Below are 21,785 nucleotides of genomic sequence, written 5' to 3'. Positions count from 1 at the left end.
GGATGTGACTAGTACCATAGTTCGCAACTCACGTTTCATCTTTTTACTGTGTCTTTTTTTATAACACTAGTCCTTATTTTTATGAGTGCTATGTACTTGGCAGGACAGCAATAAGACATTTGCTCTGCTGGAAAGTATTACAGAGGTTTTGAGATATTTAAAGGCAAATTAATTCATATCTCATTAAAAATGAATGCATTATATGCCCTGTCTAGACAACTAAGAGAGTAAGAGCTGGAACACTACTGCAGTTCAGACTGGTAGTAGTTTCCATAAGATGGTATTCCGTTCTGTGTACTTCTGTCATTTTTCTAATATGTGTAATACACGTAGGATATAGAACAGGTTTTTTGCTTTTCTGCTTACTACTCAGCAGCTTTTGTCATCTGTTGGAGTCATTTTCTAATTGCTGCACCATCTTTTTAGCATTGCTTCCTTTGTTGTGTATCTCCTGGCAAAACTTCATTACCTCTCTGATGTCAGTGAATTTTGTCTCATTACTTTATGGCTTGTGAACCTGAAAGCCATAGAAGGTTAGGAATGATACCTTTGCTCCTTTCTCTGCTTTCCTGGGTTCTAAGCTAAGGTATAAAGAGACTGGAAGGAAAGGAGAGCCCATGCCAGGCAGTCATTTGCCTGTCCCAGACAAATATAATTTGAAGATACGAGAGGAGTGAAGAGAGAATTTGGTTTAAAATTATCTTTGAGAATATGGGAGGGAGGATGGAAAAGGGAATAGACCAGCTAAATGTCACCACTGTATTTAAAATCAATGGTTCAATTTTGAAAGTCACACAATATAAGAATAGTCTTGAGCATATTTTCTTGACTACACTTAGGGTGTTAAATATATGCAGTTAATTAGGAGCTAAGGGGGAAAAAAAGAGGAAAGTGAAATGAACATGATTTCAGTACATAATATATCACCAGCAAAAGGGAATGTTAAGGTTATTACCATACTGAGGTACAGAAACCAGATGAACACTGCAAATGAAAGGTTTCTTCAAGAAAGTAGATTAACTCTGTCTGCGTAGTTCTGCCTTTGTAATTTCAAATGGGACGTTCTTTGCTTCTCCCTCTTTATCCTTAGTGTGTTACATGAGCAGAGGATGACGGGGTCCACACTGTAGTTGGCTACACTCCGCAGTCAAGGACAGTCTGCCAGAATAGCCCATAGTGCCTTCTAGGTCAAAGGCTTGTTATTGGTGAAGCATAAAGATCGTTGTATCACACTGAAAGAAAACTTTTTAGTTCTGTGCCTTTCTATGCACATGTAAACATTCAAACAGAAGGAAAGTACCCTTGTCAAAACCTGTTAATGCTTACACCATGTCTGACTTGAACACTCTTAAGCTGTCTCACACAGGCATCTGTTTTGGATTTCTGGTAGTTGTGTTACAAGCATACTTAACCATCAGTACTGTCAGTCATTTTTTTAATCTCACATAAGGAGCCTAATCATTCCTTAAGAAAGCAAATTACAGCTTTGGCATAATGTGCCAAAGACAAGAAAACTGAAGTTTCTTTCAGCAGTAGTTGTTTTAATAGTCTAACTCAAAATACAGAGAACCTTTTCCACAAATTTCAGTATTTTGTTCTTGCCTCTGTTTTTTTTATTTTTATTTTTTTCCCTTGAGGGTTTTGGAACAAATTTCAACCCCCAAATTACTTTCAGGTGTTGCAGGATATTCACTGTAGGGTACAATATTATAATAAAATTCTACAGGATGCTAAGTATGTGCTTACAGGTACTACACTCATCTCCATCATGCCTTCTATTATGTGTGGGTCCTAGTATACTCGTTAATAAACAGGCAGTCCTGCTTTCTCTCTGTATTATTCTTTAGCACTTCTCAAACAGTGTATTTCTTAGCTGCCAGGTTAAATTATGCTCTGCTGTACGTCAGAAGCCAGCACTGCCTCTCCCCGGTTTACATGCTGTTGACCCTGCAAAAGCAAAGCATTCTGAAAAATAACGTAGTTTACAGGATTCCACGAAGAATATGGATTGTTCAGAATCCATTGCAGTTGATGAAGATGCTTAGTTTTGTTCCTTGTTTTGCAACTGTTGTGTCTCAGGGTAGCCTGATTAGAAAAGGTCTGTTAAGAAAGAAAAAAAAAAGAACAACAAAAAGAGAAATGGTCACACATCTGCATGTATAAGAATTATTGGGTTTTGCATTGACTGTGGATTATAAAATCTGAATGAAAGAAGCTGGTTTGGAGCATGGCACAAAATTTCACAGCTTTAAGAAAGCATATGAAAAGAAGCTTATTCCATGCCAGGAAAGAAAACTGTAAAAGGATTTTTTTTTTTCCCCAGCTGAAAACCTCATAATACTTGGGGTCTGAACTGGTGGGACACAATTCAATAAGAGGGGAAAGGCAGGGGACTCATTAGTGCAAGAGAAAGCGGTGACTGGAGAATTGCAACTTAGATGTTAGGTGGTTTTAGAGCTAGAGAGAGGGTTATTCCATGAGCTCAAAAATGATTATGGCAAGATTTCTCCTCTGTGGAAAGGGACAACTGGAAAAACTTACTACATTGAGACCTGGCTGTTTGCCTGAAGGTGGATGGAACAGGAATGAAACAGTATAGTTTATTCTGAATATGGTTTATACAGGGGGATTCATAAAAGAAGCTGACAAAGCTATGGGTAGAAAATTGGCCAGAAAGAGCATGGCAGGTAAGGAGGAGAAGTGGCTAACTACTTGGAACCACAAAAACTCAAAGATACTGTAGAACACTTGGATTTTGACCTACCTGATTATGTAGCAGCACAAAAGCAAACAAGAAGAACATACATGGGATAATGAAGCTGCAAAAGCATTATGATAATATATAACATATATTACATATATATATACGTATATATACATATATAACATATATAACATATATAACATATAATATATAATATAGACCCACCGATAATCATCTCGTAAAACAGCTGAAAGGACTGCTTAATTGTAAACATATAACCTGCATGTAACTTCACTGACTTGAAAAGAAATCAGGCTTTGGCTTCTGTTCTATGTCCCGGATAATCAAACTCTTTGCAAACGTCTCAGATGGCCAAAATGGGTAACTTAAACAAAGAACTGCTCTTCATGCAGAGCAGCCTTGTCTCATACCATGCAAGAAGCTTTTATAATGTTAAATATGGAAATCTGAAGACAGTATAGCTGCTTTGTCCTTCAGTGATTATAGTAATTTAAAAGCTTCACTTAAACTTTTTGATGAGTTAATTTTCAGCCCAGCTGATCATACAGAAACAAAACCCAGCTGGGATGCCATGGAGAAAGTCAGTTTGGGGAAAATGATCTAAAAAAAAGTAAAAATAAAAGCTCAGTAAAAACTTTCAATAAAGGTTGCATAAATGACAGGTAGGCTGCACCAAGAAGTGAGATTAGTATCTACCAAGGAGCAGTCAAGTTATTTCTTCAGAGAATTCAGGGATTTTTAATTCCGTATTTTGTACTGACTAATAACACAAAGATAGCATCAGCCTTGTGGTGGTACAAACCAGTGATGAAATAAAAGTGACTTAGACAGGAATAGTGCTAAGATTTATTCTTCTGTTGGCTTGATAGTTACCTGGAGAAGACATTTTTAGAATAGGATTGATCACTTGATTTTTGAGAGGTAATCATTAGATGTGAAGAAAAAAAGATGCCCTCCCTGTGAACCAGAAACTTCAGGGATACACAAACTATACACTTACTCTCTGTATTGCAGATTCTTCCTCACTGCCATACCTAAATAGCCTGCAGAGTTGTTTTGTGCTTTAATTATGCTCACTTCCCAAATAAAAATCCCTGGCGAAGAATTTCTGGTCAATATTTGTATGTTAGCCCTGTGCAGCACAAACAAAAAGCAAGCAATCTCTACCTTGGTGCTGGTGGGACCACTGGGCAAAGAAACTTCAGTCAAAGTCTGTGATTCAGATGGGAACTCAGGTGTCCCTCTCACAGAAACAGTTTTGCTAAGGCCATGAAACGCTTCCAGGTTTGAAAAGCATGCCTAAGCAACTTGCTAGCCTGAAGCCTGTTGAAACACCTTAGCTGAGTAGCAAAGGCTGATGCATTACGGATTCATCTCCCTTTGGGCTGTCATTGCTTGCTTGGGGAAGCTGGCCAAGCTGCTGAGTTTTGGAGGTCAGCACTGATGTTGCTGGGGAGGAGGAAGGAGGACAGCATAAAGCTGCCTGGCCTGGGATCAAGAAAGCTGTTGCAGAATGATCTCCCACAAAGCATAAAGATACTCTTGGCTGCTGCAGCTGCTGTAACGTAGACCCTTTCCCAGTCTTGTCCCATTCTAAAAAACAGCAAATAAGTAAATTTTGATTGAACTCTTAATACAAGTAAAATAGCTTTTATGCAAATGTCTTCAGGTTGTTTGTTTTTGTTGCTCGTTTTTCCTCAAGAGAGCAGAACAAAGAGAATTCATTTTCTTGAAGTCATTGGTATTAATATTTACACAAGATGTGAAGCCACCTAATGCTTTGCAGCCACATTGTTCTATTACAGAACTGTGGTTGTGTGAAAAAACAGAGAGAGCTTTTTTTCCCTCGAGTCCCAAATAAGAAATACAATCAATCAAGACCTCCTTTCTGGTGTTTCAAGGAGAGGTATGGATTTCCATCATAGTGGCAAACTATACTTTTTTTTTTTAGGAGTGTATCATTGATGAAGACTGTGAAGCAGGGAAATATTGCCAGTTCTCCACTTTTGAATACAAGTGTCAGCTCTGTAAAACCCAACATGAAGTAAGTCCTGAAGTGATATGTGATTTTATGTAGTCTTAAAAAACTTACTATGTAAATTCCTGTTGTTAATGTCAATAAATTAAAATAATTACCTAAGAAGATGCACAGCTTTGTGTATTAGTAGATGCGTAGCATTTTATTTTTTTCCCCTGCCTGTTATCACAACTAAGGTTACATTATTTGAATATGTGAACCTTAGGAAGCTGTAAATCCCTGTTTCTTGAGATAACAGAAGTGTTTTTGGCAATAGCTATGCTTTGGTTATCTTGCGTAGGTAACAGGTGCCTGAGAAGCTCAGGCTTCTTCTGTGGTAAAAAAAACAATTTAAGAGCAATTAGCTGAAAACAGCCTTTATCAAGCTGTCCCTTTTCACCTACATTCTGCTGATGGCCTCTTGTGAAACAGTTGTTCTTCAAAGCATTTACAAGCCATTAAGCTGACATTGCTGTAAAATCCCGTAATCAATACAATTAAAATCTTTTCCTGAAATGATGTAAATTATTTAAATGCTTTAAATACTTAATAATTTCAGGAAGCTGTATTGACTTTAGTGGATTGAATGCGTGCTTAAATGGAAGTCCTGAATTATCAATCTTCTGTCATTAGGAAAGCTCACTCATACTTTAGAAAGTGTTAAAAGTGATCATTTTTCTTGTTAACATGGAGTCATTAAAAATCAATTGGGATGTAACTGAAACCAAAAGCCCTACTTCTCTATGCAGTGTTCAACAGAGCATTTGTAGAAAAAAAGTAAAAATTTGGTCCTGGCTACATTCCTGTTGCACAGTGAGTTCAGTGAAGTGAACTGACTGTGAAGTGTGAAAGTAAAGGTGGCTGGATCAACTCCCTGACCTAGACTCCTCACAATCACAAGATATTTGTCTTTATAATTAGCAGTGTATTCCTACTTCTTACCCTGTGTTAAGTACCTCCTGTGGGATCCACTGGAAAAGAAATTGATTTTGAATGGCTTCCCAGACAGGGCTTTACACAGACAGAAAAAAAGCTGTTAAAATTATGACCTACTAGGAATCTTTAAGATGACAATCAAACTACCTAAAAAAAAACCATAAAATGTCACAGTGCTTTTGCTGGGTTGATTTATTAGGTGTGTGTATAGCTGAAACACAGGGACAGTTGTCATACAAAGTTATCCTCAGGTAGAGATTTGCACTTCCGATTTTCTGATTTTTTTTCAGAGATTTTTTTCTCTTGGTTACAAATGAAATCTGGTTCTTATTACAACTGAAAATTGGATTTTAAGATGTTTTTTGCTTTGCTCTTTGAAAGCAATCCTTCTTAAATTGTAAAGTATGGACTGCATTTAACATTGGAAAAATCAGAAATGGTTTCCATTGATAATGTTTCATTTATTAATTTTCTCTCCTTGATTGCAAAAGTCTGGCCTGAAGTACACATTACACTGCAGGATGTCTGGCTGCTGACCAATTTTCATATAAATGCTAAAAAACTATTCAGATTTTGTAAGATTTTAATAATAGTATAGAAGGGGTGCCATTATTCTACTGTAGATGATCCTGTCCAGTAAATACTTTGGTGTGTGCTGGAAGGTGAGAACCTAAGCAATTCTGTTTAAACAATGGAAATGTTACATTATTTAAACCACATTCATGCAGCTGTCTTCACGAGCAAGGTATAAATCCACGTTTAGCTGTCTATTGGTACAGGCAATTAGTGCTAGAGCGACAGTTGTCACATGCTTTTTCCATTCGCAAGCATTGCTCACGGGATGTTGAATGCTGTGGAGACCAGCTTTGCATTTGGGGTGAGTGCAAGAAAGCCACTTCAAAAGGAGAGAATGGCACCATTTGTGAGACCCAACAAGACTGCAACCCAGGAATGTGCTGTGCTTTTCAGAAAGGTACAGTGGTTTTGCTTTTTATCCTATTCATTTTATAATACAAGAGTGTTAATATTTAGCTCTTTTGCTCAGGTGAAGCAGATAGACCTCTATGGAATCAGTAGATCATTATGCCTTAGCCTGGGGCATGCACTGTGTTAACTTCATTATAAAAGCTTTAATAGAATTAGGAGTGAAAAACAGCCTGATAGGAGTGCACAACAACAAAAGAAAAGCACACTGCACATTAGACAGAGGAACAGAACGAGTAGCACAAAAATATGATGTCTTAAAAGTATCATTTAAAAGAAGCAGAGATCTATGTTAAATTTTCATTCAGCATAGTAAAAATAGAATTTAAAATGTATTAAATTAGTAGACCATCAGAGTCAGACTACAGATAGTCTTCATACCTGAGAGTTTTATATGAGGCTTCTAACGGTACTGCGCACTATGCAATACTGACTGGACAGACAAGTGGAACAATGTTCCAGATTATGCTGTCAGTCCACATGGGAACATGAAACTTGATTTACAAGGGAAAGGAAGGAGAGGAGAACAAGATACCAGACCTGACATCAATCCTAAATCCTGCCTGGTCAGAGTCCAGCTTGTTACTCTTTTCTACCCACTAGTTCTTCACAGCTTTTACTCTAGTTCACCATAATTTAGTAGTAACAGGATACAAGTCTAACCCTCTTTCCACTCCACATAGATACTTTTCTATATTGCTTTTTTTCTGGTTCTTGCTATGAGCAGCAGATGACTTCATACCTTCACCAATAGTTGGGGTGCCTGTCCCACAATCAGCTTGCTAGTGGATCAGGCTGGAAGGGCACTTCAGGATAATGAAGGAAAAAGCTCATTTCAAACACCAAATCTAAAGGCAAGTGGGTCTGTTCAGCTTTTCCTTGTTAATTCAGAGCATTACAGAGCAGACCTTCCAAGTTAAATTAGATTGGTTTCAGCAAGTTTTGTTGAGAGCAGTTGTGGTTTATTTTCCCCTTCATGAGATACCTTCTTAACACATCTATGTTTTGCTAAGCTTTACTAGAGATTTCTCTGTAAATTCTGATCCTGAAATGAGACAAAGACTACTTCTATAAATGCCTATTACTTTCCTCATGTAGGTCTTCAAACCTCTGCTCACGTTGCAAAGTTGAGTAAATCAGGAATACACATCCATTAGTGTCAGTAGTACTAGGCTTGGCTATTGTGAAGGTAATAATGGCTTTTGTAGTTCTAATTTCCTATGGAATTTGAACAAGCTGTCTTCATGATTATTATAAGACATTCACAGTAATTTGAGTATAAGTTACTGCTTGGCTTGAAATGAAATTCAGTACAAACATGTAACTCAGGAAGGAACAACACAATAGGTAAGAAGATTGACTAAACTTAGTGGAACACCATCATTAAAACTTATCAGAGCTGTCAATTAACAGCAAAGAATTTCTCTTCTTTACAATTGCCTGTTTCAGCAGTGCTTCAGGTTTTCAGGTTAGGTGTGAGTGGAAGTTAGCCCTAACCTGAAGGCCTTTCTCCATCACTAAAACATTGCAAAAGGTTGTCCTAATACAGACTGGACTGTATCTACATTTTTTTTTTTTTTATTTGAAAACTGTAGTAAGCTATGGAACATTCACTATTCAAGATAGAATCTGTTTTGGAATTAGGAGCCAGTGAATCATACACATTAGAAGTGTGTATATAATTTGTATGTATGCATATATTGATGACGCTCATTACAGAAAAATTCGGAGCTCCCCCCATTTTATTGTGCCATACCACAAAAAGCGAGGTGAATGAAGACCAGAAAAGGGAGATTTGAAAGGAACATCTGGAAGACCTGAATTCAAGATAGATACGAAGTTACTAGTATCAGGAAACCCAAACCCATGTGTTATTCTATATAATTCCTTATACAGGTTGAAATGACCCCTGTACAGAAAAGAAGGATGCCAAGCCCCTAATGCCAGACAGCTTTACTTACTATAGAATTCTTAAAACAAATTAAATGGCTGAGTTGTAGGTTTTGTAACCTGGCTACTTTAGTCTGAACAATTGCATTTGAAACCTCTGAAAAAAAAAAAAGAATAATTCTGCAATAGAGATTTCTACATTCAGATTTTAAACAACAGTATGCATTGCAAAGGATTCACTGTAATGTCAGTAGTTGCCTTGGGTTTAGAATACTTTGAAATCTCCAGAGGAAGGAGTTGTATGGTACCACTGTATTGACAGTACTCTCTTTGCGATGAGGCAGGAGTGGATCTTACTCGTTAAGCATAAACTTAAAGTGTCTTACTCCCACCTAGTGGAGAGAACATTAAGTTATGGCTCCCTAACATGTAAGGGGACTTAAAAAAAAAAAAAAAAAAAGCCCATCTTTTTACTTCTTGTATATAGACATACATAGTAGGTCATCTCAGTTTAGCAGACAGTTAATGACTTCTCATAAGATTAATCTACTCTGGCATGCAGAACTGCTATTTCCTGTGTGCACTCCATTACCTGAAGAAGGTGAACCTTGCCATGATCCTTCAAATAGACTTCTCAACCTGATCACCTGGGAACTGGAACCTGATGGAGTACTTGAGCAATGTCCATGTGCAAGTGGCTTGATCTGCCAACCTCACAGGTAAAGATCCAAACTGTGCAAGTAAACTGCTTGTATAGGTTTCTTTAAGATACAAAACTTGCAGATTCTTTCACACTGTTTTGATGGCTTTTCTCATCAGTAGCTTTGAAATTTTCTCAAACTTACTGCTTTGTCCCACACACATGTGCCTAATTGAGTTTGGCAAAGCCTTATTTCTAGTGTGAATGAAGTTTGTATCAGGCTGATACTGCTTTTTAATCAAAGTAGTAGTAACAGCTGTTTACAAGCATCATTCTGATTTCATTCTCCATTGTACAGCTCTTGTCCACCAATTTTCTGTTAGATTGGGCTTCTGCTCAATGCTTTGCTTGCTTACATAACAGAAACATGCAGTAGGTATGAACAGGCATGTTTCTGTACTAATGATTAGCTTTATAGGTCATTTCTATCATAGCAAAAACAGACAACTTTGCTTATATTTTCCTTCAGTTTCAAACTAGCCTGAGAAGCCAGTTTCCCTACTTACGATTTGCTGTTCAGACTTAAAACACTTCATACTGTAACAGACCTTTTCAGCAATATTGTGAGTTTCATGGAATATTCAGCAGATTGACTCCATATTTTTCTGCTAGAAGCTAAAACATTTAATATATCATGGCTTTAATTGTTCTTTAAAAGGACAGTTATTTGCATTATTAACAGTTCCATTAGGAAAAAGTGAGATCACTTCAGTTTTGCACTAAAAGCATTATTGGAATACCTATGTGGTACCTGTGTAATAAACTCCCCAAGTTTGTTGCTCCACTGCTATTTTCATTGCTTTAACTTCTAATAAGACAGCAAAGCTGTGATAGAGATGTAAATTATACGTAGATTAAAATTTCTCTCCTTCTGTGCCCAATTCTTTCTACTTCTAGCCACAAGAATTACCTGTTTAGGGTTATCACACACAGAAGTACCATGCATATCAGTATGACTCACATGGACAAGATAATGCTGCTTCTTTGAATTTACATGGTGAACTTGAAGATTCAGATAATGTGTTTATTAAAAGGAGCAGCCTGTCTCTGCTTTAAATGACCCTTGACTGATTATTAGTAACTGATAAACACACTGAAAATATCAATTTATATCCTAGAAAATAAGAATAGTCTACCCAGATATGAAAGTCGTAAAACTTCTAGAAAGCAAAAAAAAAAAAAAAAAATCAAGAATTTGAAACATACATGAAATAAGCTTTAAGAACATCTTTAGTTCATTTACTCTTGGTTTCCAGTGAAAGAGACTGCAGCTTTAAGCAGCTGTTTGAGGGGTGCCTAGCATGACCAGTAGTCACCTTGCGCTCTTAACAGAGACACATGGCCCTGAACTGTCTCATGCAGTGCAAAGAAGCAGAGAGGGATCTGGGGGTTGTGGTTGACAGCAAGTTGAATATGAGCCAGCAGTGTGCCCTGGCAGCCAGGAAGGCCAACCGTACCCTGGGATGCATCAAGCACGGCATCGCTAGTCGGTTGAGGGAGGTGATTGTCCCGCTGTACTCTGCGCTGGTCTGGCCTCACCTCGAGTACTGTGTGCAGTTCTGGGCACCACAGTACAAGAAGGACATTAAACTGCTGGAGAGCGTCCAGAGGAGGGCGATGAAGATGGTGAAGGGCTGAAGGGGAAGACATATGAGGAGCGGCTGAGGTCACTGGACCTGTTCAGCCTGGAGAAGAGGAGGCTGAGGGCGGACCTCATCGCAGTCTACAACTTCCTCGCGAGGGGAAGTGGAGAGGCAGGTGACCTATTCACTGTAAACACCAGTGATAAGACCCGCGGGAATGGTGTTAAGCTGAGGTGGGGGAAGTTTAGGCTGGACATCAGGAAGAGGTTCTTCACAGAGAGGGTGGTTGCACACTGGAACAGGCTCCCCAGGGACACAGTCACTGCACCAAGCCTGTCTGAATTTAAGAAGCGTTTGGACTGTGCACTTAGTCACATGGTCTAAACTTTGGGCAGACCTGTGTGGTGCCAGGAGTTGGGCTAGATGATCCTTATGGGTCCGTTCCAACTCGGGATATTCTATGATTCTATGAGATGTATAGTGTTCTATTCCCCTACCAACAAGTATAAATCATTCTTGTTCCCTTTTAAGTTCCTACACTACATGTGGGATGTTTGTTTGCAGGTAACTGGAGACACTTTTCAAAAACAGCAAATACAGCTACTGCATTATCCTATTTAAAAACAAGTACATAATACGCAGTTTTCTCAACTTTACAGTTCAATGACAAACACTGACTTTTTTGCATACCTTTTAAGCTACAGAATCTTAACTTGGTATTATGACTAACAGAAAGAACTAGTCAGGATTGCTTGTGGCAGAGGGGACAGATTGTGCTGAGGTCCACTGCCATCTTGTGTCCCAATATCAAACATGTTCTGCTATTAAGAATTTGGCTCCAACTGTATGTAGAAATCTAACTGTATATAGAAATCTCATTTTAACTCTCCAGCTGTCAAGCATGTAAGAATCAGATTATAAAATTGTCAGATCCACCACAGATGAACTTATGCACCTAGCATGCTTTCATGTGTGGAGAAAGAAAAATCTTATTAAGGAACTAACAAAAAGAACATGAAAAAATGTACTGTATGACCAGATATCTTTCTTTGTTCAACAGCCACGGTACTACATCTGTGTGTGAACTGTCCTCCAATGAAACCAGAAATAATGAAAAAGAAGATCCCTTAATCATGGATAAGATGCCATTTCTGAGTTTGATACCCAGAGATATCCTTTCTGATTACGAAGAGAGCAGTGTCATTCAGGAAGTACGTAAAGAATTAGAAAGTCTGGAGAACCAAGTGGGTTTGAAGTCTGAGCCTGACTCAGCTCATGACCCATTTTTGGGAGATGAGATATAAAGTCCAAACTCCAGTTTAGTTATTTCTAGAATTTTTTGTCTAGTGTCTTGCTTATATGAACCCTAAATACATACTGCTGGATAGAAGTGCAATAAACATCATCTTCATTAAGCATCCTTTTCTGTGCAAACCCGCATGTTCAAATTATTGTTGAATTAATTCCATCTTCGGACCAAACCTTCCAAAGACAAATAAGGTATCAGTGTTTCTTTTGGATTAGTACTTTTCCCTTGTACAGTAGAAATAAATATATCAGAACTTGTACTCATTAAAAGACACAAACACATGTAATCTTAAGTTAATAGGAACTATACAAGCTACCTTTGAGTATTTCCTGCACATACATGTGGAATTATTTTTCTGGAACAAAAACAACCTATTTTATGCCATTTCAGTGATTTTTTTTTCTTTAGGAAATATGATAGGTGAAGCTGCAACATACAGATTTTACCTGCCACCGCCACACACATCTTGGGAGGAAGGATGGAAAGAAAGGCTGCTTACCTTTTTAGATGAATATACCTACATCTTTTCAGCTGTGTACAATGGAAGTCATCCATTTTGCAGTAAACTTCAGTATGACTGAAAAATGGTGTTCCATAGCTACCGAGTATCCCTTGAGTTTTGTACTTCCATAGGGAAGTATGATCCCACTGCATTAGAAAAAGTCTACATTTTTCCATATAAGTAACTAATGGTGTGTACTTATATGCACACAAGAACAAATCGCTTTCTGTATAGGAGCTTTCAACTTGACTGCTCAGGGCTTTATCTCTCAGGGGCAAAATCTATTATTTAAAATTGCAGAACAAACAGCTAAATGGGCTGAATACAAGGAATATAGATTCTCTGTTATACACTGAATATATAAATATCAATATATAGAAGAATAGCTCAGTTGTAGTTACAAGGCTATTCCTAAGCTAGAGCTAAATACAGTGCCATGTATGGCAGCTTTCTGCACTATGAACACACCCTTCTTGCGTAAGATCAATTAAGGGTTCTGTAGACTACACTCTGTTATCACTTAGTCTTCTTGAGAGATAAAGGCAGCAAACAAACTGATTACTCTGAGCAGCGAGTCAACCTAAATTGTTTCTTGTTCACGTTCAGAGATTTATACTTCTCCCACTTGACTATCTACATTCAGAGAAGATTCTTAAAGTGGTTCATGCTTTTAATACACTTCATAGGTATTATAATCTGTGTGTAACAAAATATGAATATCATCATTACCATTTCAACAGGTCATTGATTTAAGAAATCAATATCAAGCTAAGAGCAAAGTCTGATCCATCAAACTCCCTGGCTCCCAGCTATCTCAGCCATTTGCTACGATGGCTTTTACACTGTTAATGATTTTTGGAGGTATAGATTTCACTATTATTGGACATGTTGAAGGATGTCATGAGGCTCCAGACAAATAATTTTTCATGGAGCTTCTTCCCAAATATCATCCCCTACTGCTTAAGTCTAATCTGAACAGCTGAGCATCAATAACTTAACAAAAAGAGTTGCAGACTGAACTACTAGCCTTCAGGTCTTTCACCACTTCAGGTCTGTGAAAGCTTTTCAATAAATTCCTTGAGTGGCAGAATTAATGTGAATAATTATCATTATGAACAAGAAGGTTATTTCATCAGAACAGCCTGGCTTTTAGTTTAAGGATTCTTTTCTACCACCAATTCTCACCCCAACACATACATGTGTTCTCTGACATAGTACAATGAATTTACCTTTCCTTCTATCCCAAGCAAAATTCCAGCGCTTTAGAGACAACCCTTCTATACAATCAGAAGGCGTTAAATTTCACTGTGATTTTCCTGTTAAAAAAAGTACTTAAGAAAGCAAGGACTGTCCATAAATACTACCCTATATATTATACTCCCTTCAAGTTCCTGATATGCCTCAGTCCCTGAATTAATCAGAAATCAGATTAACTCTGCAGAAGTCTTACTAATTAGAAACTCAAGGTTTTTTTCTTTGTTTCTTTAAAATGCACAAAATCAAAATTATCAGAAATGTAAAGCTGATGCTGCAAAATATCTTCCCAGATAACCCAGAATATATTCCAATATGAATACATAGAAGGAAGTGTACCACTGGAGAGGTAATCATTATAAGGATACCTCTCTGTCCTCTATCCAGCTTTCAATCAAGACTTACAGGGTTAATTTTTTTTTTTTTTTAATGTTTAAAGTTTCCTAAATGGGGCTAAAGATGAAGCAATTTTTTGGAATTCTTTAGTTAACACTACTTCTACCTCTTCCAGCAACTCTATGGATCCCTCAGCAACCTATACACACGTAAATGGCAGTTTAATGAAGCTATTCTACCTACTGGATGGTACTCACACCATGCTTCCTTCTGCTTCCATCTCATTTGTGTGGGACATGAAGTGGCACAGCTTAAACAGAAAAGGAAGAATGAGGGAATTCCTCTGTGCAGCAGTGCCTGGCTCTCAAGCTGCTGGATTCCTCAGGCTTTTTAGGTTACTGTGTATCAGCAAGCAGAAAACCAGAAGTTCGATTCTTCAGAATCCTTTTTTTTCCTCTCTGGAGCAAAACTTAGCTGCCAATCATATCCCAAGCCTAGCAGTTTTGCTGGTAAGGAATTCAATTCTGAAAAGAAAACAACTGAAGAAAAATGCAGTGCGAATATAAATCCAGAGGAACAGCAGACAAGGTTCAAAATAATTCCCATAATACTCTGTGTATATAATGTCCATATATACACAAATATACAAACAGGCTTACAATTCTGACATTGCCTTGGAAAAGTCTATTTCCATGAAATAACTCTGCCATTTTTGAAATAAAAACCACAGCATTTAATGAGTAAAATGCAACAGAATGAACAAATGTTTTATTGGCATGTTCATTGTTGTAAACAGCATCTGGCATGAAAAAGTTTACCAAAATCTTTTGATTGTTATAAATTAGGTGTTTTTTTCAAAAACTAAGGAGAATTGTTCTCTACTGATCTTTATGGACCAAAGCAAAAAATTGCTGTTCCTAGGCTTTGCAATGAAATCATGTTGACTGCATAAGTCTTTGCACCACAACCTGAACTACCAAGTTTATATGTTGAGGTGTTAGAGGTTGCCCACATATTTGACTACGAATAGCTATGGAATCAACTCCAGGAAAAAATAAAATGACTTTCAGCAGGTGGAGAAGATGTGAACTTGTAATAGTCTCAAAAACAAAATGTACAAAAAAGTAGCTGAACAAAACAAAACTTCATTAACAAGGGGAATACAACCCTAAAGTACCCAGCATTGTCAAACAAAAAGAATACAAATTTAAATAGGCAACTACACTTTCAAATGTACACAATGAATGTTGATATGTGAAAAGAAATACCATGGTAAATAGCTGAACTGCAGTTCTGTTAAATGGATAGGGCAAGTTTTATTTACACATTGGATGCAATATAATAGAGCTGCTCATCGGCTTCTCTAACCTGTTAAAAACCAAGTTTAACTTTCAACAGCATTTTGCAAAAATGAAGTAACCCCTGGCTGGCAGCTTTCTACAGACCTCTCAGACCACCTGTTTTATGGGAAAACATTCTCAAGACTTAGACTTGTAGCACTTCCATTACATTTTTAACCCTTTTTTGCTGCTTTTCCATAACCAATGTGTTAACATTTACTTCAGACTGTCTGATGAGGTAATGTGTGTATCAGTGAAACAAACAAAAGGATTCTTTCATGGCCTTTGCACAGCTTTTATTATTAAGCTATGAGTATCCTGTTTGAGGCTAGTTTCACTAGCTACTATGTGCACACTGTCCTCAAAAATTTCCACTCATTTCCCTCCCCACCCACTTTTTAGTTCTAATCTTTTATTTGCACGTCCCTTTTAGCTTTACAGTACATTTGACTATAGTGCACAACATGATTCCAAGTCAAACAGTGACCCAACGGGGCACTGCGCTTCTGATTGGTAACACAGCCCAATCAGTGCTGGTGTCAGCGCTTTACACCTAATGAGTGTCCTGCCATAATGGCACTACGCAGTAGTAGTGAACCTTCTTATTTTAGACAAAAAAATTCCCCAGGGAAAATGCTATAGCAAGTATCAGTCTTGAGTCAAATCTTTATTTGGTGCTCCATCCAGATATATTTTTAGTGCTTTCTCTTTACGAGGAGAGTAGGTTACGCGGTGTCCAGTTTTCTGGAGCCTGCTGCTTTCTTTTTTCATCAGTTCATTTCTCTGTTCATCTGTTAATTCCATTAATTCTTCAGTTTTATCCCTAAAAATGAAAACACATGTTGAAAGCTATGTTAAATTTAATACAATGACAATTAGATTTCTGTATTTTCTCTCCTATTAGAGCAGCCTAGTAAAGTAACAAAACTAAGCATAATATTCCATGCAAATACTTTTCCTCTTCTCCATTGACTAATATCAATCCAAAACTGCTTTTCTAACAGCAACATTCAGTATTTTAACTGACAGCAGACTCAACAGAAAGCAGCAAGAAACAAGACTTTATTCAATCTAACTGATCACTCCTATTCTTTGTAAACAGCTACGATTGACTGTTCTTTATCCTGCCACAGCCCCAACAGCTAGAAGAAGCATGTCAGCCAGCCATTACTAGAAACTACCAGCTATTCTCCCAAACAATTTCCTTCATTAAGGCCAGTATGTTATCAACCAGCGTTTCCTCAAATTCACATTACAAGAAGTACTGTAGAAGGAACATGTTAATTACGTTCCACCCCCCACTCTCCAAGTCTATCAGAAATTACAATATTAAAGCTCTTAGTCCTCAAAAACTGCCACTGGGCTACTGCTGTCAGCTAATTAACATTTTTCATGTTAAAATTTTTAATCCTGGCATCCTCTTTTCCAAAGAAACCACACTAATTTCACAAACATACTCAGAACATAAATTTGTTGCTCTCTAATTCCTATCATAAGACTCTCAGACTCCAGTAGGGATATGTTTCTACTTTAAGAGATTAAATCCAAATACACACTCAAGCATAGCAACTATTTTTTGTATTCTGTATTATTTTCAATGATTTCGGAGAAGGAAGTGAGTAAAAGGGAACAGTGTTTGTTTTGTTAAAACAGTTAATATCTAGTTTTGTAGGAAATTGAGATGCATACATATTCCGATTCAATGGTTTCAACCATCTACCACAAGCATTTTTCCTTCAAGAAAAAGGAAGGATATTTTTAAGCTTCTATTGATTACATCACCCCTCAAATCTTAAACAGACTTTTTGCGTTATTATACTGTAATAAAATACATACCTATAAAATATTACTGCACCATCATCACAAATGTACAGAGGCCAGACATTCAATGTTGATACTTTAGGATTCCAGTCCAAATCCTGGTGAATCTCTAGTATGGAAATGTCACATGGAAACGTTCCTCTACCCTGAGAAGAAGCAATTATTTACTGAGTAAAATATACAGTCACACATTCATGCCAATAAAATGTAAAAAAAAAAAATAAATACTTACCTTTGCAAACTCTATATTTTCCAAGGGTATTCCACTTATTTCACTCAGCTGTGGAAAAAAATGATTGATTTATTATTCCAAAACAGTGTTAGCCACATCTACATAAAGTCAATAGACCTGCCAAATCTAGAAGTAGGTATTTTTCAAATTACAATGTCACACAAGTGACACTTGCTGTGACAGAGTTTCATCAAGTTTGTCTTTATATAGGGAGGTGACAAAAATTAAAATAGAAACAATAACATCCAAGTTCCAAGATACAAAGTGACCAGCTGCCTCACTTTAAACCTCTAGGTCCAGGAGTCTTTGTCAGTTTCCCTGTATCCAATGAAAGCTACTATGATCAAGTGGACCTGAGAGCAAGTGAATTCAAAATTTGTACGCCTAAATTCCATCTACATACGCCTGCACTTCCTACCATGATATCCACCCACCCACCCCTTACCCAACAAGCACTTTTAACCCTTACCCAACAAGCACCTTTAACTGCTCTCCTCCCTTGCAATTGTCCCTTGCATGCAACTCCCAATGCACAAGGTGCACTCCTGTCTCCTCCTCCTCCTACTGCCCTGTCCCAGCACCCTTCACAGGATCACACAGCTCTGCCTCGAGTGGCTGCAGTGATGTCCCCTTTGCTGAGCAGTTGCATGGTGCACACAGGCTCATCACTGTCTGGCCCTTAACTCAAGTGCAGGCCGCAGTCTTGTGCCCATGGCAATGCACACACTAAATTAGACAGATTTTTATCCTTGGCTTCTTAATACCCCAAAATTTGGAGATCTCCTTTCTAAGATTCTTGCCTCCACAAACTCTGCTGTCAAAACAGGTGTGTTTGTTCTCATCATTAGATCAATGAAAAAAGACTAAGCCAGTAAAATTTTCCAACTCCCCTTTCCTTAGGAAACTAGTCTAAATAAAAAAAAATACTAACAAAACCTAGAAAAATTCCTGAAACACATTAGCCTTACTCTACTAACACAATTTGGATGAATGGAGAGAGCTGACTGAACATCTGTTACCACAGATATGTCAAATTCAAATTACTGATGTGAGCAAAAGTTAGCAGCATTCCTTCCAAGAGGCTTTAAAGTTGCTCCCTGCAAGAAAGGAAAAGCCAACTCTCACTCCTGCTAAAAATGAAGACACAAGCTGAATGATGTTCCTTTTCCCAGCATATATACAAACCCCTATCTTATAAATGATGAATAGGATTTCTGCTGTCATCACCATCCACAGTGGGTTTCTTTCATCTTGGTATCACTACATATAAACAAACATTTCTAAGAAGTCTGCAACAAACTAGACTAATAAGAATTCTCAATGAGATACTCTGCGAGCATGGCAGATCTGCTTGCCTATTAGAAGGTTCTGATCTTAAGAGAAAAAAGCATACTAAACCCATATTTATTTCTAATTCAAATACAGTTCAATTTACCTGCTACAATTACACTGTCCCTGAACAACAGCTCAAATTCAAATATGATGAGGCACAAAGGTTTAGTATTTTGGAATAATTTTGGAATAGCTTGAAAAAAACAGGATGACAATAGCTTGATTTTTCTTTCATGTGTTTTTCAAGGATGAGACAGAGGTTGAGTTCAATATTACGCTCCCTGAAGTTCAAGGTATGACTTTTTTTGCATGCATTCACCTGAATACTCTGCCATTACATGAAACTAAGTAGTAAAGGTGCTGATTCATATATTTTTGGTGATAGAAATGGACATATTCTCAGTTCCTGCAAAAAAAAAAATACAATCACCAAGGAACAAGTTTATGTAGCTATGATACTTCTGTGCTTCCCAACAGAAGACATCAAAAAGGCTTTCAGGAATCACAAGAAACTTGCATCATGTTATATGTTTTACCTTCTCTTTTAATTCCTCAACACTGCTGCTTTCTAGCACGACTTCCTGGAAACAATCTAGTTTCATCTCTGATGGTCTCCATCGTCTTGATAAAACTGCAAGCTGTGACATGGATTTCATCTTTTCTACTCCTAAGAAAGAGAAAGAAATTTATTATATTAACATCACAAAATAGCTTATTTAAAATTAGGGGTTATCCATAGTATAAGCATACTCAAATATGGAAGACTGCACTACATATACACATATGAACTGTCTATTAAATATTAAGTAACCCAGCCAAGTATGTTGAAAGAAGCCTACCAAAAAAGAGGTGGGAGAGAACTGGGAGGAAAGACCAGGAATTCATTATACTCTTCATTGTTATCTCCTCATTTCAAAGAATTTTTCATAGGCAACATCTCTTATGAGTAATGCCATTTATTCCTCTTCAGGATGCACTCTTCTATCGCACCCACCTTTGTTACACAGAAAATAGCTAACCATCCAACCAGAGGCTAACCTCCAGACCTTGCATTTGCATGACTTTCCTCTGAAATCTGGTATTTATTCAAGTGCTTCACTTTCTTTACCAAAATAAAGCTTTCCACATTTCACTTCTAGATTATACAAATTACAGAATACAGTGGGATACAGCTGAATTTTCTACAACTAGATCAAAGTAGCATGATTTTTGGAAAGCCTTAGTTACACAAAATATTACAGAATACTTGGAAGCCCTGTAGTCTATAAAATAGTATTAACTATAATATTCTGTAAACTAGGCAAGCTGCACTAGGCTAAGAAGTAGTTACCTCAAGACCCAACTCACCACACAAACAGCAGAACAATTAACCTAAAACCAATTAAAAAAATTTAAACTGAAATTTTAATTCAGGTGTGAGCTGATAGATATTTCCCTAGGAATAATCTACAGGACAGCTGAACCTCCCACGTTCATTTCAATTTCTTATACTTGTTTTGACACCATTTTCTTAAAGATGTAGAATACCATGACTGACTACAGCTGTCCAAAAGAGCTTACGGCACTGGAATAACTTTAGACTTCCTTAAGGCAGGTATGCTTGTGAAAGTTTCTGAGCAAATGGAATCCACATTCCACATCTATCCATCAACAGACATGTAAAAGGGAAAACAGGTTGGCCTATCTTTTTCCCCTTAAATTACGCTTTTGCATACAGAATCCAAAATTTAAGGGTATATACAAAGGTAACTTAAATGCCCTATTTTCAGTAATATTTAAGCAAATGTTTTAAAAAAAATCTTCTCTCTAAAATTTAAGTCCAAAATTATTTTGATGAGTGAGGTCTACTCAAAAAGTTAGCATTTTATAACAAAAGATGTGTTTTCTTTCCACTTCTGTCTGAAAACTAAATTACTGAACAATTGTGCTGCCTTATAGAAGTTATATACATACATGCCCACATATTTACAAATGTCACCAATACTAGTTCAAAAATTAAATACAAATAAAAGCATAAGGTATAGGCACACATACAGCTACTTTTAAGTACAATGAAAACACAAAACTGCATACTGTGTTACAGTATGTCCACAAGTTTCCAAACAACTACATAAAATAATGCTGTTAGACCTTTAGTATATCACAGCCACAGGAAAACTACACTTGCACAGTCCCCCACAACTTCATGCAAAGCTTTTATTTTGAATTCTTTTGCTTCTTCTCTTTTTTTCTAATGAAATGTTATTACAATTTCAGTATTATTAGACTTAAAAATATAGAGAAAGGGAAGCATATTTTCCAATATTCTCTTAATTAAAAAAAATCTCTAACATGATCTTTACTTTTCTCTTCATAGTATATCATTATTACCATCAAGTATTTCTAGGAAGACCTCCCAATTGCTTGAAATATTGATATCTTCTTCATAGATATGATAATCCAGAAACACAGTGCCTGGGTTCTTCCAGGTTTTCTTTCGTAGACGAAACCTGCAAATAAATGAAGGAGAAAACAGTAAATTTTTATCTGCTCATAACCGCTTAGCAGTGCCACAGAATGAAAAATTGAATTTTTTTTTTTTTTTGACAGAACTGAAATACAACTCATTCATACAGAGTATGGGCTAGGTTTATCAGGTATGATTTTAACATTCTGAAATAATCCTGACAACAAGGTATCATCATTGGCTGGTAGTGCTGCATCAACCAAAGAAAACAAGCCTGTGTATGCTTGTTCAGTGCGAGAAATATAAAAGGACCACCTGGAAGAAGATAACAGTTTCTCATACGGTATAAGCAGAATATTCCCAAAGGCTTCCAACAGT

General features: G+C 37.1%; 2 protein-coding genes across 10 annotated transcripts in view; one reads left to right on the top strand and one right to left on the bottom strand.

Moving 5' to 3' along the window:
• DKK3 (dickkopf WNT signaling pathway inhibitor 3) overlaps positions 1-14,981 on the top strand; it is a 29,763-nt gene extending 14,782 nt beyond the window's left edge. The window contains exons 4-8 of one of the 3 annotated variants that reach the window (XM_040559358.1): positions 4,677-4,769; positions 6,507-6,651; positions 9,115-9,271; positions 11,896-12,046; positions 14,412-14,981. In XM_040559358.1, the coding sequence (XP_040415292.1) occupies positions 4,677-4,769; positions 6,507-6,651; positions 9,115-9,271; positions 11,896-12,046; positions 14,412-14,630 (765 nt within the window). In that variant the 3' untranslated portion in view covers positions 14,631-14,981. Of the gene's footprint in view, positions 1-4,676; positions 4,770-6,506; positions 6,652-9,114; positions 9,272-11,895; positions 12,256-12,552; positions 13,622-14,411 lie in introns of those variants that run through there. The other 2 variants (XM_040559360.1, XM_040559359.1) reach the window with 2 other exon arrangements.
• Positions 14,978-21,785, bottom strand: part of USP47 (ubiquitin specific peptidase 47) — a 52,648-nt gene continuing 45,840 nt past the window's right edge. For all 7 annotated transcript variants that reach the window (XM_040559344.1, XM_040559339.1, XM_040559343.1 and 4 more), the window contains 5 exons: positions 21,332-21,450; positions 19,498-19,628; positions 17,630-17,677; positions 17,413-17,543; positions 14,978-16,399 (listed from right to left, as the gene is read on the bottom strand). In XM_040559344.1, coding sequence (XP_040415278.1) covers positions 16,225-16,399; positions 17,413-17,543; positions 17,630-17,677; positions 19,498-19,628; positions 21,332-21,450 — 604 coding nt within the window. In that variant the 3' untranslated portion in view covers positions 14,978-16,224. The remainder of the gene's footprint in view (positions 16,400-17,412; positions 17,544-17,629; positions 17,678-19,497; positions 19,629-21,331; positions 21,451-21,785) is intronic.

This window comes from Cygnus olor, chromosome 5 (genome assembly GCF_009769625.2).
Source record: "Cygnus olor isolate bCygOlo1 chromosome 5, bCygOlo1.pri.v2, whole genome shotgun sequence".
Lineage (NCBI taxonomy): Eukaryota > Metazoa > Chordata > Aves > Anseriformes > Anatidae > Cygnus > Cygnus olor.
Note: the sequence above shows the minus strand (reverse complement) of the source record. Positions and strands in the feature narration are given on the sequence as shown.